Below are 25,454 nucleotides of genomic sequence, written 5' to 3'. Positions count from 1 at the left end.
CCTTATTTTTCTTCTTCATCTACTCCAACTCTAGCTCCTCCTCCTCCTACTCCTCCTCCTTCTTCGTCTTCTCCTACTACTTCCACTACAGTTCCATGAATTTCAATTTTATTCTTATTTTTATACTACCTGTACTTCCATTTCTCTCTCTCTCTCTCTCTCTCTCTCTCTCTCTCTCTCTCTCTCTCTCTCTCTCTCTCTCCCTGTTCCTTGACATCGTTTGTGAAGGATTATTTTTCAATGATTAGCTGGCTTGATTCGGGTTAAGGACCCCCTAGATCCTAAAGGATGTGTAACATGCCTTTTTTTAACTGGAATATACATGTAAGTGACTGATGTATATCTTTAATTAGAGGTTAAACCTTAGTGCGCTATATTTAGAAGTAATTAAATATTCTTTTATGTATAAAGGTGCAAACATAAATGAAATAATGCCATCGCAGGTGTTGTTGGTGATAGTAATATTCTCTCGAATGTGTTGTCTGGCTTATTTTGTGGTTGAGACTTTTATTTCTGTCTGTCTCTCTCTGAGAACGGGACGGTTAGTGCTCTTGGAGCATGTCGTTAGTACTTAGTTTCGTCGTATTATTATTATTCTCTGCACTTCATATTGACATCTGTTTGCTGCCGTGCGGAGAATATATGGAAGGTTGTGTCAGTTGACGTAGACACTTCATGTCTTTGGAGTCTTCATCCTTTGCTTTATAAATGTTCGCCAGTCTAATTTTGCCATAAATGGAGGTTATATTTCGTTTTAGTCTTACTTCATTTGGTTATTGTTATTCTTTTGTTTTTTGTATTCATTATGGAGTCTTTGCCTTCTGGTTATTTTTCTTTAATTTTTGGTAGCTCATATCGTTTCCTTCTTCGTTGCTTTGTTATCCCTTGTCATCTGAGGATTTTCGTCCAAAAGGTTTGTATCTTCCTTCCCTCCAAGTAGGTATTCTTTTTGCTCGTAGATAAGAATTATGTTTCATTTTTGTTTATATTGTAAACAGTGATTCATTATTACAGTTATGGTTCGTTATTGTTATTGTTTTTATCTTGTAGCCTCTTCATGCCTAAATGCTTGGTGGAATTTCTTTCCCCGGGGGGATCTAATGTAAATCCTCAAATTTTTCCTCGAGTTCCTTCTACGAACGGTTTTTTCCCCCTCCAGCAAACAGAGACATATCAATTACCACTGAGATTGTTAGTTGGTGTCTTGAGAAGAATTCTAAATTTCCACGTTAAATGTTCTAACCCATTACGGCAAGATTTTCTGTTTGTGAGTTATGACTCATGAGTGAAATTGAACGTTCTCGGGTGAAATTGCCCAACGAATACGAATTTTCCGTTACTGTGTCAAAGATAAATGTATTTAAAACGAAGAGAGTTGTGAATTTTGTGCTTGCAGTGTACAAGACACTGTATTTTTCCTTCTTGTTATTGTGTTTTAAGTTTTTTATTAGTTATATAATTACTTCTGTCCATCATTATTACTTCTGTCCATCAACAATGTTATGCGCTTAAGGAAGATGTCATTCATTAATTCCAACCAAGCAGGGTAAATTTATCCTGCACTGAAACTCTCAGCATGATCTTTTGCGAAAGACAACAGCTACTAACGGGAAGAAGACGAAAAGCTACACCTGTCTGTGGCGACTTTGAAATTAACTTTTGCCTTTTGATTCGACCTTGTTGCGGGCTGGCGTAAATTGAAATGTCTGGAAACTCAGTTTTTTTTTTTTCCTTTTTTTTCCAGCACAGAGCAGTTGTCTCAGACAGTTCATCAAAACAATAGCCAAGTTGTTTCAGTTATTGTTTATTAACTTTTAAATTGAAAAGTAAATGTAGAGGGCAAAACAAACACATTTCGTCGATAGATTTTTTTCCTTTGCTATACATCGTATTTTTGCGAGATGCCTCATGACAAGAGCAGAAATATTTTGGAAAATTTGTGAAAAGTTTTGTTTGAGTGTTCCTTCAATTTAATGGACTAGACACTGACGTTTTTCACTATTGCTTCGTTAGAAACCCAATGTAAACATATAGTTTCTTCGGGAAGATAAAGAGAACAATTCATGGCATAACTATGAAGTATATCAGATACTGATATAGAGAGAAATTCGGGTAATCCTAGTGCTATAAGCACTCTTCTCTGCCAGAGAAAGTAAAACTAGGAGTAGCTTTGTTTGGTAAAGGATGTGGTGAATATTTTAATCTGTATTGTGAATAAATATACTTAAGCAGCCATAAAGGTTATTTTCCAAAAGTGATTCATATGAAAAGTTTTCGACACTAAAAATTAATATATATTTTACTTTGGACTCTTCCAGAAAATTATAGATTAACGATGCCCTTATCAATTCACTGCTTTCACAATAACTTTCATTTTTTTATTTTTACAAGACACAAGGAGGTTTGTGTACAGTGACCCATTTGGAATAGAAGTAAAGGGTAAAGAAACGGAGTCAAATTAACCGAGTTGGAGGAGGTTTCTTGGTCCCTCACGCAGAAAACAAGCTTAGCAAACACACGGTTACTTCGAATTGCGAAGGTTGTTTTGATACCAAGAAGGGGCAAGGGAGCGTTAATAAGGAACGGGCCAGGTTCTTGAATTGTTGTCTTGGCCTTTTGCGTCTTTATCGTTACGAACATCAGCAGACTGTACAGTATGGATTTCTTTTAGGTAAACATATCTTTCAGTATTGCTTTATTTATTTCCATTAATCTGGTTGTATATACACTGCGTGGCATCCGAGGCTATGTTTTTCGTTGTATTACATATAATTTCTGTAATTCTTTCCATAGTTTGCACTCAAATTAGATTAAATTATCATGTAATTAAAACTACCTGTCGGAGTTTTATTTCTGTACATGATTTATTAATATCTTATCAGGTCCTCTTTATAACTGGAAAAACTTGGAGGAATAATTTACTTTTATCAAGGTGAAAAACAACGTTTACTGATGTATATGTAAGTTTTGTGCTCATTTATTGTATGAACAGATTACCTATTTTTATGTAATGCCTTCAGATGAGGTACGTTTAGAGTTACTGAGTTTCATGTTTCGTCATATGTCGTTTTTTATGATATTTGAAAGAAGAAAATACTACCTGCATCTGAGATCAACTGGTGTTTTTTATGGTTTAGATTCTTAACGGTTGATGCCAAACTCCTTCTTTCCACAGTGTTAACAAGTTGAATAAATTAAAAAAGAAAAATTGCTTTTATTGGGTAGCATTTAAGACCGATGCACTTGGCTTCTAGTATTTTGGGGAAGATATTATAATATAGATAAAAATCGATGCCTGAGAACATAAAAAAAATAATAATAAAAACTTGAGAGTACATGCATGAGTTCCCGGTCGGTTTAACCCAGCGGTTCCCAATTACTTTTGGTCATTACCCCACTTACTTCAAAATCCTGGCTAGCAGCAAGCTCGTTACCCCCACACCATATCTATTATTTTGTACATGATTAATGTAAAACAAACTCTTTTAGTTGGTTGAACATTCCTTTATATTCAATTATTGAAACAAATATATCAAGAAGTATTAATGTTGAGAAAAATACATACATATAAGGTTGAAAATAAATGGAGAGAATATATAATTGAAATAATGTTCATCAGGGTGAAAAATGACAAATAAATCAATAAATACTTCTGCTGGAAATAAATAAAATAATTTCATGTAAATAATCACACCTTCAGTTGAAAATAAGGGGAAAAATGTATATATATGTACTTAAGAAATCTTCAGTAGTGTGAAAATGACACCTTCGGTTTGAGATCATTTTAGTCATGTGAGGAGATAGTTTTGTAAGGGCACATCTGGTGTCATTTTCTGGGTTCAATCTATTTCTCTCTTTGCTTCAGATGGTCAAAAGAGCTGAAAAGCCGGCCTCACACATGTGAGTTAAACCAAATGGTAAAAGCATTTTAACTGTTTCTAAACTTGCCAGAGGGAACTCTTTGTTACGGCTAATCCTAAATGAAGATAATTTCATGGATTAAATTTCCATTTGTATGATGTTGCTTGCTTTTATTTCAAGTATTTCTTCTGCGAGTCCATTTGGTTCATCTGGCAGATGTTCAGTGTTACATGTGAATGGATTCTGAATCCAAGCATAGTTGAGTGGGTTAATTTCAGGGAAATATTCTTCCATCCTCAGACGACAGGCTATTTAAATGCGCACTCATTATACTCTCCATATCACTCAAGTGTATAGAATCTGTATCTTCCAAAAACTCTCCTAACTTAGGAAAAGCAGCTATTCTGCCAGTTTTCAATTTTGAGTCCCAAAAATCCAGTTTGCTACAAAATATATTACAGCACCTGTCAAAAAGAAAAATGTCGTTACCCCCATCAAATGCAAAATTACCCCCAGTGGGGTAATTTACCCCTTTTTGGGAACTGCTGGAACTTTAACCGATTTCTGTCGTATATCTTTCACGCTTTTGGTTCCTAAAACTACGTACACACACATACACGTGATTGAAATGAATTTGTAGATTTCCATTTACTACTCCCTGACCTGACCTCCTCTGTCGGCTTCTGCATACGAGAATGTCAAATGACGCCAATTCAGATCTTTCCTCAGCCGTATTTTATTGCTGTTGATGCATTTGTTAAATTTCTTCAAGTATTTTGTAGTCACTTTCTATAGTTGTCACAACGTATTTTACATTTAGTTAGAAATATTTCTTAAGTGTCTGCCATGTACTGTCCATCGTCGACCTACTGGATTCCAGCCTCCCAATGTTTCTTAAAACAATTTTTTTTTTAATAAAAGTGATTTTATGACTCTGAATCTAATATAACTGTTTTGTATCAATTAAGTCTCTCTCTCTCTCTCTCTCTCTCTCTCTCTCTCTCTCTCTCTCTCTCTCTCTCTCTCTCTTCCTCTCACTCCATCGATCCTTCTCCTCTCCTTGTCCTCTTTCCTCTCTCTTCACTCTCTCTCTCTCTCTCTCTCTCTCCTTGCAGACATTGATATGCATAAGTAAAAAACGGTTTGGTTACACAATGGCGATATTTTTTATATCTGATTTAATTCAGCCTTTGGTTTACTTGGAAGTTGGTTGGCTTGACTTGTAATTTTTGAGTATTTAACTCAAAGATTCTATAGGAATATTTGTTCTTTTGTTAGGTATGTTCTCCACCATTTGCGTATAATAATACATTGAAACATTTAGAAAAAGATTCGCATAAGTAAAAGATGTAGTGAGAATTAATGTAATATATTTAAAGAGAAACATCAGGTCGAGCAAACCTCCTCCAGGAGACTGGTTAAGGTAACTGCTTTGGAAGGGGATCTGAAAAGAGGATTCGCTGAGAGGACCCAACCCCGTCTGAATTGGATTTAACTTTAAAGAAATAGGATCGTGATCCTCCTCTGTAACAGGATTGAGAGATCAACACTTACTTCGAAAGAGTTTAAATTTCCTCTTCTTGCAGTTTGAAAGGAGACTGGGATGTAGTCTTTGTTAAGAGAGAGACTTATCGGTAGAAATATTTCCTTCCTTTTTTCCATCACTTTTTGTTGATGGGTTCTTTGAAATTGGACATCAGAGAGAAAACCCAGATTGGAATCAATGCAACTTTTTTCTTGTAAAATTGAAGTAAGAACAAAACTCTGCAACAGATAAACTGACGCGACTCAAAAGATGTGCAATTTAACAATATAAATGGCTGATACTTCATGAGCAGCACTTCAGCCGCTTGTAATGAAACATTTTAACATTTTTCTTGAAAGAGCCCATAAAAGAAACAAAAATTTGAAGAGGCCACTATATTTCGCCCTATACACATCGGCCCATAATTTTTAATGGGAGGTAGAAGTTTCCTTTGACTGAACGGGTCTGGATTTACGAAGGTATTCTGTCCGGATTCGTTTCCTTCCAGGAGGTTTCCTGTCTTCTGTGTTTGATAGGAGGTGAAATGTAGTTCTGATCTCTGGACCTCTGACTACAGGGCATACCTATGCTCTGTTTAGCTTGTTTATCTGCTTGCCTGTTTGGTTAGCTTGTTAATGAAAGGCTTCATGAGGGTTTTGCCCTCCATGTTTACCTTGCAATGCCCTTCCTACAAGTTTGCGATTTCTGTTTGGCTTATGATGGCTGTTTTCAGAATCTTCCTACTGTATGGACAGGCACTTTCAGATAGCGAAGATGCCACGAATCTCGCGAGTGAACGAAGATCCCTAAATTTCGTGGTGGCCATACCAGAGCTTTTGTGGTCTGCGACCCTCCACTCGGATCCGCATCAACATTTTCATAATCTCTCTTTTAGCTTTAGAATGTCACGAGGAAGGTCCTCCTGCTCCGAAGCAAATTTAACTGTTAATTCAGCTTTCGTTTTCCTTGATAATGGATTATTATTCAAAAACTCGCCTTTCTTAGCAAATTAATTACTCTATCCACCATAAAAAATACTAATTATAAACTTCATTGCATGAATAGGCGAAAGAAATGCACGTTTTCTGATGGCGTCTATTTGCCCGTTTATTTGCCCTTTCCATTCTAGCCATCGTCTCTCCTTTCCATCGCACTGCAACAAAAGTCTGATAACGTTCGGAAGTACTTTTTTTTTCCTCCAAGCGTGGGTATGATGACCAGGTCATTTGCATATACATGCTTGTTTTTACCTTACAATGGATGCATACGTGCAGTGTTGTAAAAGCTAAGAAAACAAAACTTTAAATTGGGTTAGGTCTCGAGTTGTTTCTCTCTCTCTCTCTCTCTCTCTCTCTCTCTCTCTCTCTCTCTCTCTCTCTCTCTCTCTCTCTCTCTCTCTCTCTTTTACAAATTTGTTTTTCCTCGGTAGGAAAAAATGGCATTAGCATAATCCACCATCAGTAGGGTGCTACGAATTATTCATATTCATCTATATTATTCACCCCGAGAATTGAATAAGGATATTGGAAACAAAAAGGGTCAGGGTTTACGCATTTATACATGAATTCAGTTATTTACATAATTCATATTCTTCTATGTATAAAGAGGCTAAGAGAGAAACACTATTGTCATATATATAAACCATATAGTGTTTTGTTTGTGGTGGGTATATTTACCAATTTTTCAAGTACAAACGTTTATTCACTTGTCCTATTTTTTAAAGTAAATTAAGATATTGTAGATTAATATACAGTTATTTGGAAAGATATGCTCGTCGTTAGTTTGGCAATAAACTAACGCAGAAAATATTACTAGCTGGTAATTTGATATCAACCTTATGTGGGAAAATATAATCTATCGTTTGTTTGGTATCAGCTTTATATAGAAAAATATGACCTATCACTTTAGTATCAAACTTATGTGGAAAAATATGTAGTCATTTTGGTATCGATCTTATTTAGAAAATACCACTGTGATCAATTTGGTATCAACCTTATGCGGAAAAATATTACATGTTGTTAGTGAGATACCAACCTTGTATATAAAAATGTTATCTGTCACCAGTTTGGTATCAACTCTATATGGAAAAATATTACTTGTCGTCGGCTTCATATCAGCCTCATATATGAAAATATTACCTATTATCAGTTTGGTATCAACCTTATGTGGAAAAATATTACCACTTATCAGTTTAATTTTAATCCTATGAGGAAAAATATTACCGGTTTCATTTTGGTATCGAGCATATGTGAAAAAATTTTACTTGTCGTGAGTTGGCTTATTATTAACATGACTATCAGACTTGTGTAGAAATTAATGCCTGTTGTCACTTTGGTAACAAACTCTGGCGGAAAAGTATCAATCTCGCTTGGAAAAATGTTACTTTTGGTCTATTTGGTATCAATCTCACTTGGAAAAATATTGCCTGTCGCCACTTTGATATCAATGTCACTTGGAAAAATAATACCTGTCGGATATTTGGTATCAATCGCACTTGGAAAAATGTTACCAGTCGTCAATTTGGTATCAATCTCACTTGGAAAATTATTATCTGTCGTCAATTTGGTATCAATCTCACTTGGAAAAATATAAGCTGTCTTCAATTTGGTATCAATCTCACTTGGAAAAATATTACTTGTCGTCAATTTGGTATCAATGTCACTTGGAAAATATTAAAAATATTACCTGTCGTCAACTTGGTATCAATCTCACTTGGAAAAATATTACCTGTCGTCAATTTGGTATCAATCTCACTTGGAAAAATATTACCGGTTGTCAATTTGGTATCAGTTGCATTTGAAAAAATGTTACCAGTCGTCAATTTTGGTACCAATCTCGCGGTAATTCCTTCGGCTTGGAAAAAATATTACCAGTTGTCAATTTGGTATCAGTTGCACTTGAAAAAATGTTACCAGTCGTCAATTTGGTATCAATCCCACTTGGAAAATTATTACCTGTCGTCAATTTGGTATCAATCGCCCTTGGAAAAATATTACCTTTCTTCAATTTGGTATCAATCGCACTTGGAAAAATATTACCTGTCGTGAATTTGGTATCAATCGCACTTGGAAATTAATCTCACTTGGAAAAATATTACCTGTCGTCAATTTGGTATCAATCGCACTTGGAAATTACCTTTCTCAACTTTTGGAAAAATATTACCTGTCCCGTCAATGGTATCAATTCGCACTTGGGAAAAATTAATCTCACTTGGAAAATATTTACCTGTCGGGTTCAACTTTGGTATCAATTCGCACTGGGTGGACTTATTCTACTTCCACTTTGGTAAAAATATTACCTGTCGTCATTTAATTGGTATCAATCGCACTTGAAAAATTAATACTCCCACGTGGAAAAATATTCAATGTCGTCCGAATTTGGTATCAATCGCACTTGGGAAATTAATCTCACTTGGAAAAATATTACCTGTCGTCCAATTTGTCCTCATTTGGTTAATCAATCGACTTGGCAAATTAATCTCACTTGGAAAAAATATTACTGTCGTCAATTTGGTATCAATCGCACTTGGAAATTAATCTCACTTGGAAAAATATTACCTGTCGTCAATTTGGTATCAATCGCACTTGGAAATTAATCTCACTTGGAAAAATATTACCTGTCGTCAATTTGGTATCAATCCGAACTTGGAAATTAATCTCTTGGAAAAAATATTACCTTTGGATATACTTGTCCGTCGGGTTGGAAAAATTTGGTATCAATCTTCACTTGAAAATATTACCTGTCGTCATTTGGTACAATCGCACTTGGAATTAATCTCACTTGGAAAAATATTACCTGTCGTCAATTTGGTATCAATCGCACTTGGAAATTAATCTCACTTGGAAAAATATTACCTGTCGTCAATTTGGTATCAATCGCACTTGGAAATTAATCTCACTTGGAAAAATATTACCTTTCTTCAATTTGGTATCAATCGCACTTGGAAAAAATAATTACTTGGTCCGTGAATTTGTATCAATCGCACAAATTGGAAAAATTAAGGATCTCACTGGAAAAATTAATCTGGTTCTTTTTTCAATTTTGGGATCAATCGCACTAAAAATGAATTTTATCTCACTTGGAAAAATATTACCTGTCGTTAATTTGGTATCAATCGCACTTGGAAATTAATCTCACTTGGAAAAATATTACCTGTCGTCAATTTGGTATCAATCGCACTTGGAAATTAATCTCACTTGTATTTACCTGTCGTCAATTTGGTATCAATCGCACTTGGAAATTAATCTCACTTGGAAAAATATTACCTTTCTTCAATTTGGTATCAATCGCACTTGGTAAAAATATTGTAACCTGTCGAATTTGTATTTCAATCGCACTTGGAATTAATCTCGGACCTTGGTCTATTACTGTTCGGTCCAATTTGGTATCAATCGCACTTGGAAATTAATCTCACTTGGAAAAATATTACCTGTCGTGAATTTGGTATCAATCGCACTTGGAAATTAATCTCACTTGGAAAAACCAATATAACCTGTTCCGTCCAAATTTGGTATCATTTGGCAAAAACTTGAATTTTCAATCTCACTTGGAAAAATATTACCTGTCGTGAATTTGGTATCAATGCACTTGAAATTAATCTCACTTGGAAAAATATTACCTGTCGTGATTGGTATCACAAAAAATCCGCAACTGATTAATTCTCACTTTGGAAAAATATTACCTTTCTTCAATTTGGTATCAACCTCATGTGGAAAATTATTATCTTTCGTCAGTTTGGTATCAACCTTATGTTGAAAAATGTTACCTTTCGCCACCTACCATCAGTTTGGTATCAACAATGTATAGAAACATATTACTTATCTGCCTAAAAGCACGGTGATATAACCATCTATCTCAGGGTTACAGCCTCTTTTTCAATTAACTTTGACATTGAATGGTGGCATTCTGTTCTGAGGATTAATTCTGAGAAGGTTAAAATTAGGAAAGCACGAGTCTCTCCATTTTTTGACGGGATAAGTGAAAATCGTCGAGGTCTAGAATGTCCCAGACGATCTCATGAATGTTAATGAGATTCCTTCGAGGGATATCAATATTTAAGATCCTTATATCAGCCCACCATCCCATCACTTTGATGTCTTCCGCACCTCCTATCCGCCTCCTCTTAAATCTCCTTAGATCTGTCTTTCCTCACTCTCTCTCTCTCTCTGTCTTGTTCGCCTATCTATCTCTCTATCTATCGCGCTGTGAGTAATTTTGTCTACTTTTCCGCAAAGGTGATATTTGTAGTCATATCGAGAACGCCTGTCCCTGATTCCATGCGTTTCACTTTCGGAAAGAACGGAGATAACCCTTTGGAATAATGTGACTCATTTCTATTGATCAGTAAATACTTAGAGAGATCTGTCTTTCCATTGTTTCGTAAAATATATTTTTCTCTTTTGAGTGGCGAAGTCAAAGTCAGCTCAATGCCAATGCTTACCAGCCCGATGACGGTAGATTAAGTTGGGCGCTTCCATTCTCTTCCGCCTTTGGCTCCCAGCTAAGCGGCTGCTGTAACCACTCTACCACTGAGCTTACCCTTCAAGGATAAGAAGCTTTTTGCCATCTTCTTGCGAGGTGGTCTGAAGCGCCGAACGCCCCCCCCCCCCTCCTCTCTCTTCTCTCTCTCTCTCTCTCGTCTCTCTCTCTCTCTCTCTCCCCAATAAGTTCGAGCTTCGCAAGGGAAAGGAGAAATTCCATATTAGAATTTTCTACGGCTCTCAAAGTAAAACAACTGTATGAAAAGATTTAGAGGGATTACAGCGACGTGGAAACGTGAGAAGTAAACTATATATCTTTTATAGATGATTATATATATATCTATATATATATATATATATATATATATATATATATATATATATATATAAATTAATTTCGTGGTATATTGCAGAGTTGCATGTTACATCCCGATTTGTTGTCAAAGAAAAAGAAAACGGTTTTCTATATGTTATTTTTATCTTAGCGGCAAGCTGTTGTAATCTACAACCCCTTGTGATCTTTTCCTTTTTATTGACATTGTTATTCAGTATTTCACTGATAATTCTCTTATTTTTTCCGAGTATCCTAAACGTGTTTGTTATCTTTTTCTCACTTTACTGTGTGCAACTCAGTGGCTCTTTCTAAAAGAATTTTGTCGCGTGATTGTCTGAGACAACTTTTTAAAAAATGGTTCTAGATGGAACAAATTTCTGGATTTTATATATTATCTTTCTAGTGTTTTATATTACAATTAAAAGTATTTGTTTATGTGCACGAGTTTTTTTCTTTGCTTTATTTGGTGTTGATAGTAGAACATATCTAAATGTTCTGAATTCTGGTCGATCAAGTGGGTCTTTATTCTGTCGAGTGGCATATTAGATCTGATTCCAATTGTTTGGGGTTACTTTTGTACGTGTCCGACGTTGGCCATCCTTTTGTATAATTGACTGAAAGTGAGTCTTGAGATCGAGGTCGACCTGGGAAGGAGGAAAGTTGCCGTCGACGCCGTTACCAGATAGCCGAGGAGTCTTCAGACCAGTGTTACCACGTCTAGGTGGTAATAGAGGGAAAAATATTCTCGAAGACGATGGTATCGGTGACCGTAACAGTGTTACCACATCCGTCGTTCCAATATGCTGAGTTATACTTATTTTGTCAGCCCAAAACTAAAAACGCAGATGGGACAGTCAGTAATAGTTTTGGCACCAGTGATGTTATTATATCTGCTGTAGATGAAGCTGCAGTCATGCGTCGCGGTATGTCCCTGGAGTTGCGAAGAGAAGGAAGTACATAGCACACGTCACCTGTTCGTGTTTGTTAATTGTTTCTTTAATACTTGACCTGAATTCAGTGAGCACCTAACAGAATGTCTCCTGACTCGAACCTTCAGAAATCATAGGGCGGCGCATGACGACAAAAGCTCTATAATTATCAGTAGTGAGAAATGATTTAGTTAGGTCGTATGGATATCAATGATATTTTAAATGTATAAAAGTGATGGTTATTTGTCTGATTTTTTTTTAATTTAGAATGTTGATAACAAATTGCTTTTGTATCCAGTGGAGTAAATTAGCGCTGTGCTGTACCCTTTATGCCCCCTCCCCCTCCCCCCTTTTTTATTGCTGCTGCCCGCACCAACACTCGTCAAGACAAGGGCCTGATGCAGAGAGAGGCACGTCGAATGTGCACGAAGGATATATATATATTCTTATATATATCTGTTGTTAATTGTATAACAGTGCTTCTTGTTTAGTCCCAAATCTACCCTCATAAATGCTGGATTGATTGATTGATTGCCATTGATCGTATGTTTCCTTTTTAAATAATCAGCAAAGAAATACATTTTAGAACAATATGAGAAATAAATTTCGCTTTTTTTACTGAACCTCTTAGGCATGAAGTATCACACCATTATGATAAAAAAAGATAACCAAGAAATATTTATATATCTTTACATCCTATATATTTGAAACGACATTAGAAAGTCCTTTCTGTAGTCATTTTCAAAATCGAGTCCAGTGCAGTGGGAAAGGTCCCTTTTCGACGATGACTAATGCCCGTTTTTCCTTTCTCTCTCTTTTTCCCGTCTCTAGGCCCGGTGACAACCCCTTCTACAGCAATATCGACAGTATGCCTGATATTCGACCCAGGCGGAAGTCCATTCCTCTCGTCTCGGAATTGGTAAGTCTTGGCCTTTGCCTCCCTTTTGCTTTTCATATACAATACAATTATATGTATGTATATTATATATATATAATATATATATATATATATATATATAATATATATATATATTTAATAATTTGTCAGTTTCCATAATGGTATCCCACAAACCGATGGGCATACATTAACCTACAGTTACAGTGACAGTACTTAACTTGAAATTTTTAAGAAACCTCTGATATTAAACCAGGTGATATATCCCCCATTTCATCTTTATTTTAATTATAATTTCAATTCTTGCATTTTGGTACGTATCTGCTACTTATGAGCTAGTCTCTGAATATCATGTGGTATGAACAATGAAAATTTTAGCATCTGATAATAAAAGGGGGGAAAATGGTATTTGACGCAATGGTTAAATCAATGGCTTCCCAGCTGAACTCCCCCCCCCCCCCTTTTTTTTTTTACTCATTAGAAAAAAAAGTACGGTGATATTAAGGATGAAATATGGTTTCAGTTTATGTCGGCTAAAAGTAATTCAAATTGAATTATTGCACTTAGTAGGACCATGTATTCGACTTAATACCATGATATTATACTACATAACATGTGTCTTATAAGAAAACCATAAATTGGCGAAATGGTACATGATATGAACATTTCTTAATTATTCCATAGTAAAGCGAAATATAATTTTGTAATAAGAGTAACATTCTCCGACCAATTCTGTAGTTATGTATAATTACTTAAAACTCTACGGTGTCATGCACCTATGTTTCATTCATTCTCCTTGGTCGACGTCTGTTACAAATCTTTTCCAATGGAAGTCTTTATCATTTTTTTAGTTTTTAAAGTTCCTTTTTTGTCTTAAATTGTCCATGTTTTATTGATCTAAATATCTGCCGTTGTGTGTTTGATTAATGATCCTTTTCTTCTTTCCATTCCATGCTGCAGGTGATCAAGGTACTTTCTTCCTCCTTTTGTTGTCTCTAATGGGAATTCTTAAGTGTGATTTGATATTCTTAGAAGTGCTGAATATTTTTTATATAAATGTTGAGAATATTTTATTGAGTTACGTTTGTGTATTCACTAGCATGTATACATATTTTGGTATATAAGTAAAAACAGAGAACATTGTTTGGCGCTGTCTTATTTGTTGTTTACTATGGACGTTTGTGCTTCAAGTTGGTTTTACTGCATGCACACAGAGAATTACTCTTTTCCAGGGATTGGTTATTATTACCTTACAGTGAATCTTCATTTGCCTATTAGAGTCTAATGGAAGAAACATCTTTAAAAGCATTTGGCAACTTATATTTATTCTGGCACCTTTAGGGGAACATGCACTATAGTAGATGCTGCTGAAGGCATTAAAAATGACCCTTTTTTTACAGATACATTTTAAATTTTTAGGGTTGATAGTGATAGTTTCAATGATTCTTCTCAGCTACAGTAGTCTCTTCATTTGCTCAGTTGCACCGTTGTATTATATTTTCTTTTGCTTCAGAATGACATCGGCGACAAATCTTATTTCCCCCCAAAGTATAAGTCATTTTTTACCCCATTTTTTCTCTGCTTTTCGTTCCATTCGGCTCCTGTTTTCGAAGGCATTGCAGTTGAATTCCCCCTCCCCTCCTCCCCTCGAATAATAAATGAATGTCATTTGCTTTAAATAAACGGCCTTTCTGTACAGTTCTCATTCAACACGACATTGTGATGGGCCTCGAAATTTAATTTTTCCGTGGTCTTTACCATAGTTCTTCGGTCTCTACGTAAATTGCTTAGTGAGGATTTTTGTCTTTTTTTATTTTTTATATTTGATTTGAGTAGTTCAGGTAAGTAGCATTTTTACTCAACTCCCTGATTAAAAGGTAAGTAAAGACAAGCTAAGTAATTTACAAAAGGGCTTGTAAGAAATTATGGGAAAACTCCGATATATAAGTTTATATATTTCTTTTTATTTTTATCTTGAAATGCTTCTCATTGTTTCTAAAGAATAAGCAAAGAATTAATATGTCAACATTTGTCTTAGTTTAAAGTATTTTAAACATTCAGGCGTGCTAAAAACTCTACTTTAATATCCAGGCTTCTTTATTACACATAAATAATCATATACTTAGACATATCTTTGTACATGAACAGATATTAAAATAATTACGGCCACTTGTACGCGTAGTGTAAATATATACTTTCATAACTACACACACACACACACGCACACACACACACACACACACACACACACATATATATATATATAATATATATATATATATATATATATATATATATATATATATATATATATATATGCGTCTGTAAATTTATGAAATATATTATATATATATATATATATATATATATATATATATATTATATATATATGTATGTGTATATATATATATATATATATATATATATATATATATATATATATATATATATATATATATCTTATAGGACATGTGGTTTCATGAGTCATGCAAGTTCAGATATACATTTATTTGTAAGTAAAATGGTGACTCCCTTGAACATTGACACACATGGAACCGAAAGGTTCGCTGGCACTGTCAGACAACGCAGCCTGAATGTTTGAGTCAGTAAACATTAACATTTATAAGTTGATATTTAAGAGGTGACGGACCTTTTTAAGCAGTTTTTCGATTTTTCTGTGATAACGTTTGGATTCTTAGTTCCGTTTATCCTTTTGTTATTGGGAATACTCCCTGAGATTTACTAATATTCTCAGAGGCTCCAGTTGTTATATAATGACAAATTCTGTTCTTACCCTTACTTGGGAACCACTTATAATATTTTGGAGAAGAATCAAATATATCAATTTTATTGAAAAAAAAAACTTCATTCGCTTCAAATGATGTATATGCGATCTTTGTAACAAACCAACAGTATCACAGAGCATGTGGCCCCCTGCCCCTCCCCTCCCCTCCCAACAAAGTACTAATCCCTTCCCCAGTACATTCACTGTCTTGTTAAGCATAAGGATATTTCATGTAAATATGTATGGAAAGAATTGACAAACACCTGACGCACTTTTTTGAATATTTTTTTTGATTCAGTAGTAGTTGATAGCTTCATGTCCCCAGTTCTTTTCTCTCAAGGAACTCAGTCGAGTATGCAACACGAAGACAAAAACAAATAAAAAAAGAAAACTGAAGAGATGTTCAGAATAATATCATTATGCTTCTCTCATTTTTACCATGTCCGTGTCTCCATACATGCCTTCTTCGTGCGTCCGTTCGTTCGTAACGTTCGTATTCCCTAATCCTCCTCCTCCAATTGTTCCCGTGTGCAGTTTATTGTAAGTATATAAGACGGCGTCGTCTGACCCGGCTACCTGGCCCGCTGCTGCCGCCAGCGCGACTCGATGCGCTCTCTCTCTCTCTCTCTCTCTCTCTCTCTCTCTTCTCTCTCTCTCTCTCTGTATCTCTAGTTTAAGTAGTAATAACTAAGCATTGTAAATATTAATTATTTATTTATATATATTATATATATATACACACACATATATGCTCATAATGTTGCGTACAATAACATCAAAGAAAAACATACATATCATTACATATATATATATATATATTTATATAAATATATTATATATATATATAGATTAAGATAATTATATTATATATATATTATATATTATATAGAGAATATATATACATATATATCTATATATATATATATATTATATCTTAATATAATATATATATATAGATTAATATATATTATAATATATTTATATTATATATATATCTATGTATATGTGTGTGTGTGTGTGGTGTGTGTGTGTGTGTGTGTGTGTGTAACATGATTTAGTGTTTCATTAAAATATTAATTTCTCCAGTTGTCAATCATTCTAAAGTACTTCGTTTTCTTGTTGCTTGTCTTGACATTTATAATTTAATGATAAACACGCTTTAATTTTGTACTTTTTTTTCTTTTTTACTATTTTCAAGTTTACATCGTGTACATTTCCGCTCTCTCTCTCTCTCTCTCTCTCTCTCGCCATCTCCCCTAATCCTCTCCCTCTCTCATCTCTCTCTCTCTCATCTCCGCTCTCCCGCTCCACTCCAAGTCCAGAGAATACAAAAATGATCACATTGAAGGCCGCCAATTTTGGTGAACAATTTCGAAAGGGAAAGAGAGCGAGCCTGGTCGATTCTCGTTTGGCGGAAGCAGCTCTGGTGGCTCTGCATTGTCTGTGTTTATTTATGTTTAGTCTCTTGTCTTGTTGCTGGATTTTTTGTAATGTGTGTCCTGTTCCATTTATCTCTATGGAATTAATGATGTACTTCATGCCTGGCCCAGAGATAGGATAATATTTATGTACTTTCATTTCTTCTTAACATAAATTTTTCTGTGCATCACTGAGACATTTGCGCGCTTTTGATATCTAATTCCATTTTAAAAACATGTTAAATCCGGTTCAGATTCACCGTATCGCCATTGATTGAATCTTGACGGCACCTTATTTGCATACTCTGAGCACGAACGCAGCGGTCACAGTAACTTCCTTTGATTCCAGTATTTTGTGTCTCATGATTTTGGAAAGATTAATTCTAATTTCCAGTGGGTTTTAAGACCTTAACATTTAACATTTTTCTATCTTGTTATATCACTTATTTTTTTGTTTATTTTTGATATAAGATGATATTGGTTCAGTTCCCAATCATTACTTCCATGTTGGTTATAATTTTTTGAGATGATGACTTTTACATATGAAAAGAGAAAGTTTTGATTTAGCTTTCAGACAATGATCATTGTTTTACCCAACTTACTTATTACCATTTTTCCCTTTGCTCTGATTCTTGTGAATTAAAACGGTGTTTCCCGGAGAAGAAAATAAAAAATAAAAAAGAAGAGAAACAAATGAAAAGGGATCCTCTGCGTAGACAATGAATCCTTTCTAAACAGTCCTTCAAGGCTATTCATTATACTCCAGTTTTTCTTAAATCCTGCAAGGATAGTGACAGTACAGAATCTGTCTGAAAGGACATTTGAATAGTGTAGCTGTGCATTCACCATGAGACCCAAATCACCATAGCAGCACTTAAGCACTCTTTAGCATGCTGGTGAAAGTACTTACACAATCTTGTTCGTAATTTATACTTTATAATTGTAATGATAATCTATAATACGTTATAAACCTTCCTCATCTTTGTCACACGATCTTTCTTGATTAAAAACAGGCATCGTCGTTGTAAGTGGATTAGTTTGTTTACACCCTTCCGTCTATATTGTGACTCAGAATTAGAGGTAATCTAGCTGTTTAGATCAATAGATGGACAGTCATGTACCTGGAACAGTACTACGGTTGATTAGATATAGAATAACCTCAATAGATGAATCATGCAAAAGTAATTGACGTTTTAATGTTCAAACTTAATACGGTAATAACGGCAAGTTTACTCATCATAATAAGAGTCAAACCTCCGGATGAAAGTTTGAGTCTTGGAAGCAGGTTACGTGTCCGACGTTTGAGTCCTCATGTCCAACCGTTTGAGTCCTCATGTCTAACCGTTTGAGCCCTCATGTCCAACCCAATTCCCAAACTCCAGTAGGGCGCCCTGCTTTCTTCACTTGTTGCCAGTTCCATCTCATGAAAGTTAGAGATTTTGTTGGTTCCATTGTTTCCTTCTATTTCTAACTGTATTTTTGGTGCTTTTGAAGTATTAACTGTAACTTGCTATTGCAAGAGGAAAAAATTGAATAATTTAAACATAAAAAGCTGTCTGCCGTGCTTTTAAATAATAGTTTTAGCTGTGTCTTAAGCCCTCCCAAAAACGTGCCAAAAAATGTTTATCGCACATTTTTCTGTGAAATATGAAGTCAAATCCTGTTATGAAGAGAAAGTGGAGATAAGGACTTTTTCCGTTTGGAATTATATTTATTTTTATCATCCCAGTTTTCGTATGAATTGACCTGACGTATTACGTAGTTCGCTCACCCTGGCAAGTCAGAAGAAAGACAGAATACGAAAAAAATAAATAAATAAATAAACTGCCGACGCACTTGTAGATACGTACCCCAATTCTCTAGTCTCAAGGCCTCGCTCGCTGCATGTTTTGTAGATGCGACTCCTACTCTGTCATGCGCATGCAATTTATTTTTGGCATTTTTGATGTAGGCCTGTTAACCTTAGATGGTCATAACAAGAACGCTTCATTCAGGCTTTCTTTGTCAAGGGGGAAAGTGTGTTTACTTAGGGGATATGTATATATGTGATTTTAAGTTATGACTTTACATTGCTCATATTGTATTATATATACGTATGATTATTATAATATATGGTTATTTTCTATGGCATTTGTATGTTTCTATCTCATCGTGCGATGCTATATACATATACTTATATGATTTATTTAGTGTGTATATATAGATATATGTATATATATATATAGTATATATATATATATATATATATATATATATATATATATATATATATCTATCTATATATATGTGTGGATATATATATAACTATATATATATTATATATCATATATATATATCCTTATATTTATATTTACATATATATATATATATATATATATATATACTATATATACTATATATATATATATATATAGATAGATAGATAGATAGAGCATACGATAACCTGTTTTTCCTTGCTAATGTTCATTGGATAATTGCACACACCTCTTTGACTGCATTGATGAATGAATATCATGTGATTACAGAGTTTATAAGTTATAAATAAAATATTTTCCTTCCCAAGTTGTTCATTCATGCATAACATCGCATACATCATAATCATCTCCAATTACTCATGTATATTTGGTTAATACACTTGTACTATATATATATCTATATATTATAATCCTTGTCATATTTGTATTATTTTTCCTCAATATATTTGTAGGCTTTTTTATTTTTTACTTTATTTATTTATTTAATTTTTTTATCAATATTCAGTCATTCGAGTTCGTCAAACTTTTCTTGAGCTCCTTCTCTGAAGGCCCTAACCCCAATGTAGAGTGTAAGAAGAATTTCATGGAAATCATCTTGAAATATCTAACATGTTTTACTACCAACGTTTCCGGTGCGTATTTTATAACAGAAGGTTAATCATTGTTCGTCACTTTTTGGTCGTTTATCAAAACTTGAAAATCCGTGCGAAAAGGGTAGTCATTTTAGACGTCATGAATCTTCCCACTGAGAATCCCCTCCCCGTAGGCAGCGTAGATAGCGTGCGTCCCCTTCCTGTAATAGGTGCGTAGCAGCATTCAAGAATGTGAGAAATCAGGTTCCAGGTCCAGGTAGGCAGTTAAGCCAGGAATCGGAGCAGAACACGCGACTTGAAAACTCACGTTTTTGTCGCCAAAGACGCACATTTATGCTCCAGTTTAGCCCTCGTTTTTTCTTATTCCACGTTCATATTTTATTTCATTAAACTATGGTTGCACACTTGGGGTGTTTAATGGTGAATTCACAGATGGAGTCGACGACAACTGGATTACGAGTGAATGATTTCCAGTTTCTTACGAAACTATTGTGGTAAACGGACCTGATTGTAGCGGTGGATTTGTTCAAGAACCGATTAAGAACATACTAAGTCGTGTGGTTGGTTTGCATTTCATTTTTTATTTGTAGTAGTGTTACCTCTGTCGAGCTAAGTGGGCTGTGAGATTGCTATGCGGAGCTAGACTGTCATTTTCAGTCTATTTATTCTGAAGTTCTTGATTATTTCTGTGGTGAAATAGTTTTCTTGCTTGATACTGTCGTTCTCTTCTTATGTCCGATAAATAAGTAGTAAATTTCTTGAGAATATTTCTACACAGTACGGAGTAGCCCTTTTGTAAAATCTGGTTTATTTCAATTTCAGTTTTTTCTGTCTTATCATATTCCAATATTTAAAAATATTACGATGGGAAAACCATTTTACAGGTAAAATACAGTTGAAGAAATCATTTTGCCGTTACAAGAAATGTAAAGTAAGCGAAAGATATATAGTTTTTGTTAACAAATGGCTACTTTAAAAAGTAATATATATATATATATATATATATACATATATATATATAGATATATATTATATATTATCTTTATATTTCTTGATATATATATATATATATATTTATATGCTTTATATGATTACCTATAATCTATATAAAGCGATTTAAGGAAGTAAATTTACATAGTAGGAAAATATACTTAATGGAAAAATATTCCACAGTTAAAATGTTTGTGATTTAATTAAACAAAATCGTATTGGGCAAAACTTGATGTACCCATAAGGAATGTATCACGGTAATACTAGATTTTGACCAACGAGTCAAGAATTTATAAGAGGAAAACTTGTGACGTAATAGAGAGGATGTTTTTTCAGGAGATAGCACATTTTCATGAGCAATAAGAATAATGTTTAAAAGATAAAAACATAGACAAGAGAAATGTTTATCGTACCCTGTGTATGCGCATATTTCAACACATTTTTATTATGAAAGAGGGGCAGCATTAAGCATTTTTAAAAGATGCATCAGACTACAATGTCCATAGAGAAACATTTAGTCTTCATTTCTGTTTCGGTCGTCATATAAAATGCGCGTTGCTACAGAAACCACTTTTTCAAATGTTAGACAACATTCTTAATCACATCGTAAGCACTTCGTCTCTCATTTTATGGATTATTGTGTAATTCATCTAATAAGTAAAAATTGAACTGGAAATTTCCCAGTGGCGTTTGTAGTTGCGTTTTACTTTTTGACGCCACGAGTCTGAGGCTTCCTTTGATGAACATGAAACAACGGTTCATTTCATTAGTCGCGTTGTTGTGCGAATTTGAATCCGTCATAGTGATGAACATTAATTTGCTTTGGAAGGATTCAGCGAGTTAATAAATATTCGTCGTGTTTTCATACTGAAACTGTTCTTTCATATTTTCCGAAGCGGTTTTGTGCTGTTCATCAAAAATGACGTTATATCTTTACGTGCTTTGCTATAAACTATACCGGCAGTTGTTCAAAAGTAAATAATTCGTGCGCATAACTACCTTTCCACGCAGCTAAAACGAGTTTTTTTTTTAATTTCTGTTTTCATTTGTATATTTGTGATATTTTTTTCTTTCAAGCGATTGATTCTTTTCGTAAAAGTCGTTCTGTGGTGGTAAAATGAAGTAGTTTTGCCTTTCCTTAATGTTATTTGCTTCTTTTGTTAGTTATTACTTCCATCCTGTGATTTTATCGTTATATTTTGGTTTTTCATTATTCATGACATTCATAATTTTCCAACCATAATCTCATCCAGTTTATGTCGTTAAAAACAATCATACCTTTTTACCAGTCACCCTTTCCATGTAATTTGATCCTCTTCCAAATCCTCAGCATTCTGGATTCACCATAGTGCAATCAGATCCATATCCGATGTACCCATCTTTTTGTTATGTCCCCTTCTCAATCTCCTGTACTTCCAGGTATTACCATTTGCATATGCCAATGAACACTTTGTCCTACCACCTAATCCTTTCCGGGAAAATAAATTATCCGTAATGGGACACCTAGTATCCTTTGATCCTCAAAACATGGAAGTCCTTATCTGTGGCAACATGACTAGTGCGCTGTTTTTCCTAACATTTATGCCCTTCCTTTATAGATTTATGTATGTAAACCGATTCACAATGGTGTATAATAATGAGTTTTTCCTCTCTCTCTCTCTCTCTCTCTCTCTCTCTCTCTCTCTCTCTCTCTCTCTCTCTCTCTCTCTCTCTCTCTCTCTCTCTCTCTCTCTCTTTTCATCCACCTTCGGCAGACGATGGCAGCGACAAAGAGAAATGCAGGCCTTACTTCCGCTGTTCCAAGGGCATCACTCAACGATGAAGAACTGGTGAGTAGTGATTTTTTTTTTTCGTTTTCCACTTTGTAAGATACTCAGCTCCTTGATTCTTTGATTGTTATGCTAGTGTATCTGGAGAGATGATCCTCTCCACAGAATGAAACACCACGATCAAATCTCCAGCGGCGTTTTAATTATCATGAAATGTTCCCTGATAGGCATTTGTTTTAAGCCTTGGACTTGGGAAACGCAGTGATTGGTTGAAGGGCACAACTCTCCAACCAATGACGATGGAGTATCCTCACGCCCAAGGCTCTTAAAAGTCATAATTAGCATGGAACGCCTTGGCATTAAGTACGCCCTCATGAGAAGTCTAATTTTTTATCGTATGTACAAACTAAATGATACTAATGACTATTTTTAATGAAGGTCACACCCCATTCACGAGGAAGAATAGGTACTTCTTCGCTCTGTGCTTGAAGTTGTTACAATATCTTTTCATCTTTGTTGAGGACATGATTACTGTTATAATTAATGTTAAAGTTATACATCTTTCTCTCACTCTCTCAGAACAGAGAGTTTTTGAGCACCTCTCCTTTTTCCAAAGCTAATGCTAAAATGTTCTTATAATCTTTCACTGAAAAGTATCCTTTGTTTTCACATTTCTGCTATTCTGTCACAAAACTTCTTTGTCAATGTATATAGCTATGTTCATATAATGCAGTATTTATATTTAGCCTTCAGTGGTATATTTAGCTGGTACAGTAGCACCAACCAGCTTCTAGCAGTCAGGAGTTTTATAAAAGAGCCCTCAAGGTCACTCCTTCAAACAGAAAGTATGTTTACTGAGAAGCGTCGCTACCTGGAGGTCACTATGGTGTCAGCTCTTTTCTCCTTTTAGAGGCCTTTCAAGATCATGCTTCACGTGGTCTCTAAGTAAATCATGGGCGTCTCCCACTTATAGTATTCATAGTACTGTTGTGTCTCATTGCTGGAAATATAAAACGTAGTTTTGTGATATGATTGTGATTTCAATATAGTAATGCCTTTCATCAGACTTATTTTTGTGGTGAATCCCCGTTTTCCACAAGTATTTTTAATGTTTTTCTGCATAGGCAAAGAATCTCAATTATTTTAATAAGCTTTATGATTTAGTAGTATATACTAGTAGCGAGATGTATCAATATCAATTCGTGGACATTTAAGTCACTCAGCATTAATAATATATGATTGCACTTTTTGTCCAAGTAACGATATAAAACCTGCTCCGAAGGTCAATTCAGTTCCATCTGCGTGTGTTCGAATGACTACTAACCATGTACCACGGGATGCTTTTCCTCTCATATTTCCAAGAGCAAGATTGATGTCAATGTTGGATGGGTCCAGAAGGTCCACACTGCTAAACGGATGAGGGAGTTTATCCCATTTGGGACGGTGTGGGTGAAAATTCTGAAGGAATTTGACTCGTGGGGCTTAAACAGTTTCATCCTCTGGGTTTGAGTGGGAATGGCCAGTGGAATTTGAGTTAGCAAACATTGACGTGTCGCAGCGTGTCTGTAGTCTTTGTTCACTCAATTATTTGTTCACGATTTTCGAATAACGAATTCATAAAGCTAAAAGTTCCAAAACCTATAAATAGTTTGATTTCTTATTTTGAAACGGTGAAGACTATTGGATTAATGAGAAAGCAGAAATAATTTAATTTAATTTTAAAAAATTAGATACCTTGAGCTGACCACAGTCCATGAATGACTTTTACTTAGAGATTTCGATGATGATTCCGTAGGAACATCTAAAGGGAGAAAAGCGTCTACAAAATAGTAAGGAATTTTTCCTTCGTTTTCAAAAAGATCTATAAACGCAATATTGTCATCTTCTTGAGATTTTACGAATCCAGCGGGTCTTATGAGGATCTGAGATGTAACAAATTCCAAATTAGTTTGAACTTTAGTTGCATGTAGCACAGCATGAAAATAAGGACTGGAATGAATAATTGAACAGTGCTCACATACAGAAGCTCCTCAGAGCCCCGGCGATTGGAGTTCTTATCATGATTTTGTCTTCAGTTCAGAACATTACCAAGTGGCGAAAGGTAGTTATGCTACAATTGGCAATGCACTGCTTAACGATGACGTCATCAAGGTCCTGAACATTTGTAATTGTGTAATCAGCGTTTACAAAACAGCTGGGACATTCCGAACACTTTTTATATTCTTCTGTACAGCTTACTTACATATCGAAGGCGAAACATATTTTGGAATGCTTTTATTTGTTTTAACGTTTTAACAATATTTTGAAGTATCCCATTTGTAGAAATAATTTAAAAGTAGTCATTTGCAATGGTTGTTGTGACCAGATCAATGACCAGCTCTCAGGATTCATCAAATTGCACCAAATTGTGGCCATGACCTATGACCTTGCGTGATGACATCGAAAGTGGTGCAAATATCCATTAATGAAAACGGAAGGAGAGACCAAAGAGGGTTTTTTTCTTTTTGTAGTAATTTGAGGATTTCTCACTCTCTTTTCCTCATCTTTCTCTCTCTTTGTTCTCTATCCTCGGCTTAGGTCCCTGTAAGTATAGTGTTTCAATATATTTCTGCCTTTTATT

The 25,454-nt window shown here is 34.7% G+C and overlaps 1 protein-coding gene across 1 annotated transcript in view; it reads left to right on the top strand.

Moving 5' to 3' along the window:
- LOC135220749 (phorbol ester/diacylglycerol-binding protein unc-13-like) overlaps positions 1–25,454 on the top strand; it is a 1,290,517-nt gene that overhangs the window by 1,139,169 nt on the left and 125,894 nt on the right. The window contains 2 exon segments of the mRNA XM_064258201.1: positions 12,961–13,048; positions 22,820–22,894. Coding sequence (XP_064114271.1) covers positions 12,961–13,048; positions 22,820–22,894 — 163 coding nt within the window.

The sequence above is a fragment of the Macrobrachium nipponense genome, chromosome 2 (assembly GCF_015104395.2).
Source record: "Macrobrachium nipponense isolate FS-2020 chromosome 2, ASM1510439v2, whole genome shotgun sequence".
Lineage (NCBI taxonomy): Eukaryota > Metazoa > Arthropoda > Malacostraca > Decapoda > Palaemonidae > Macrobrachium > Macrobrachium nipponense.
Note: the sequence above shows the minus strand (reverse complement) of the source record. Positions and strands in the feature narration are given on the sequence as shown.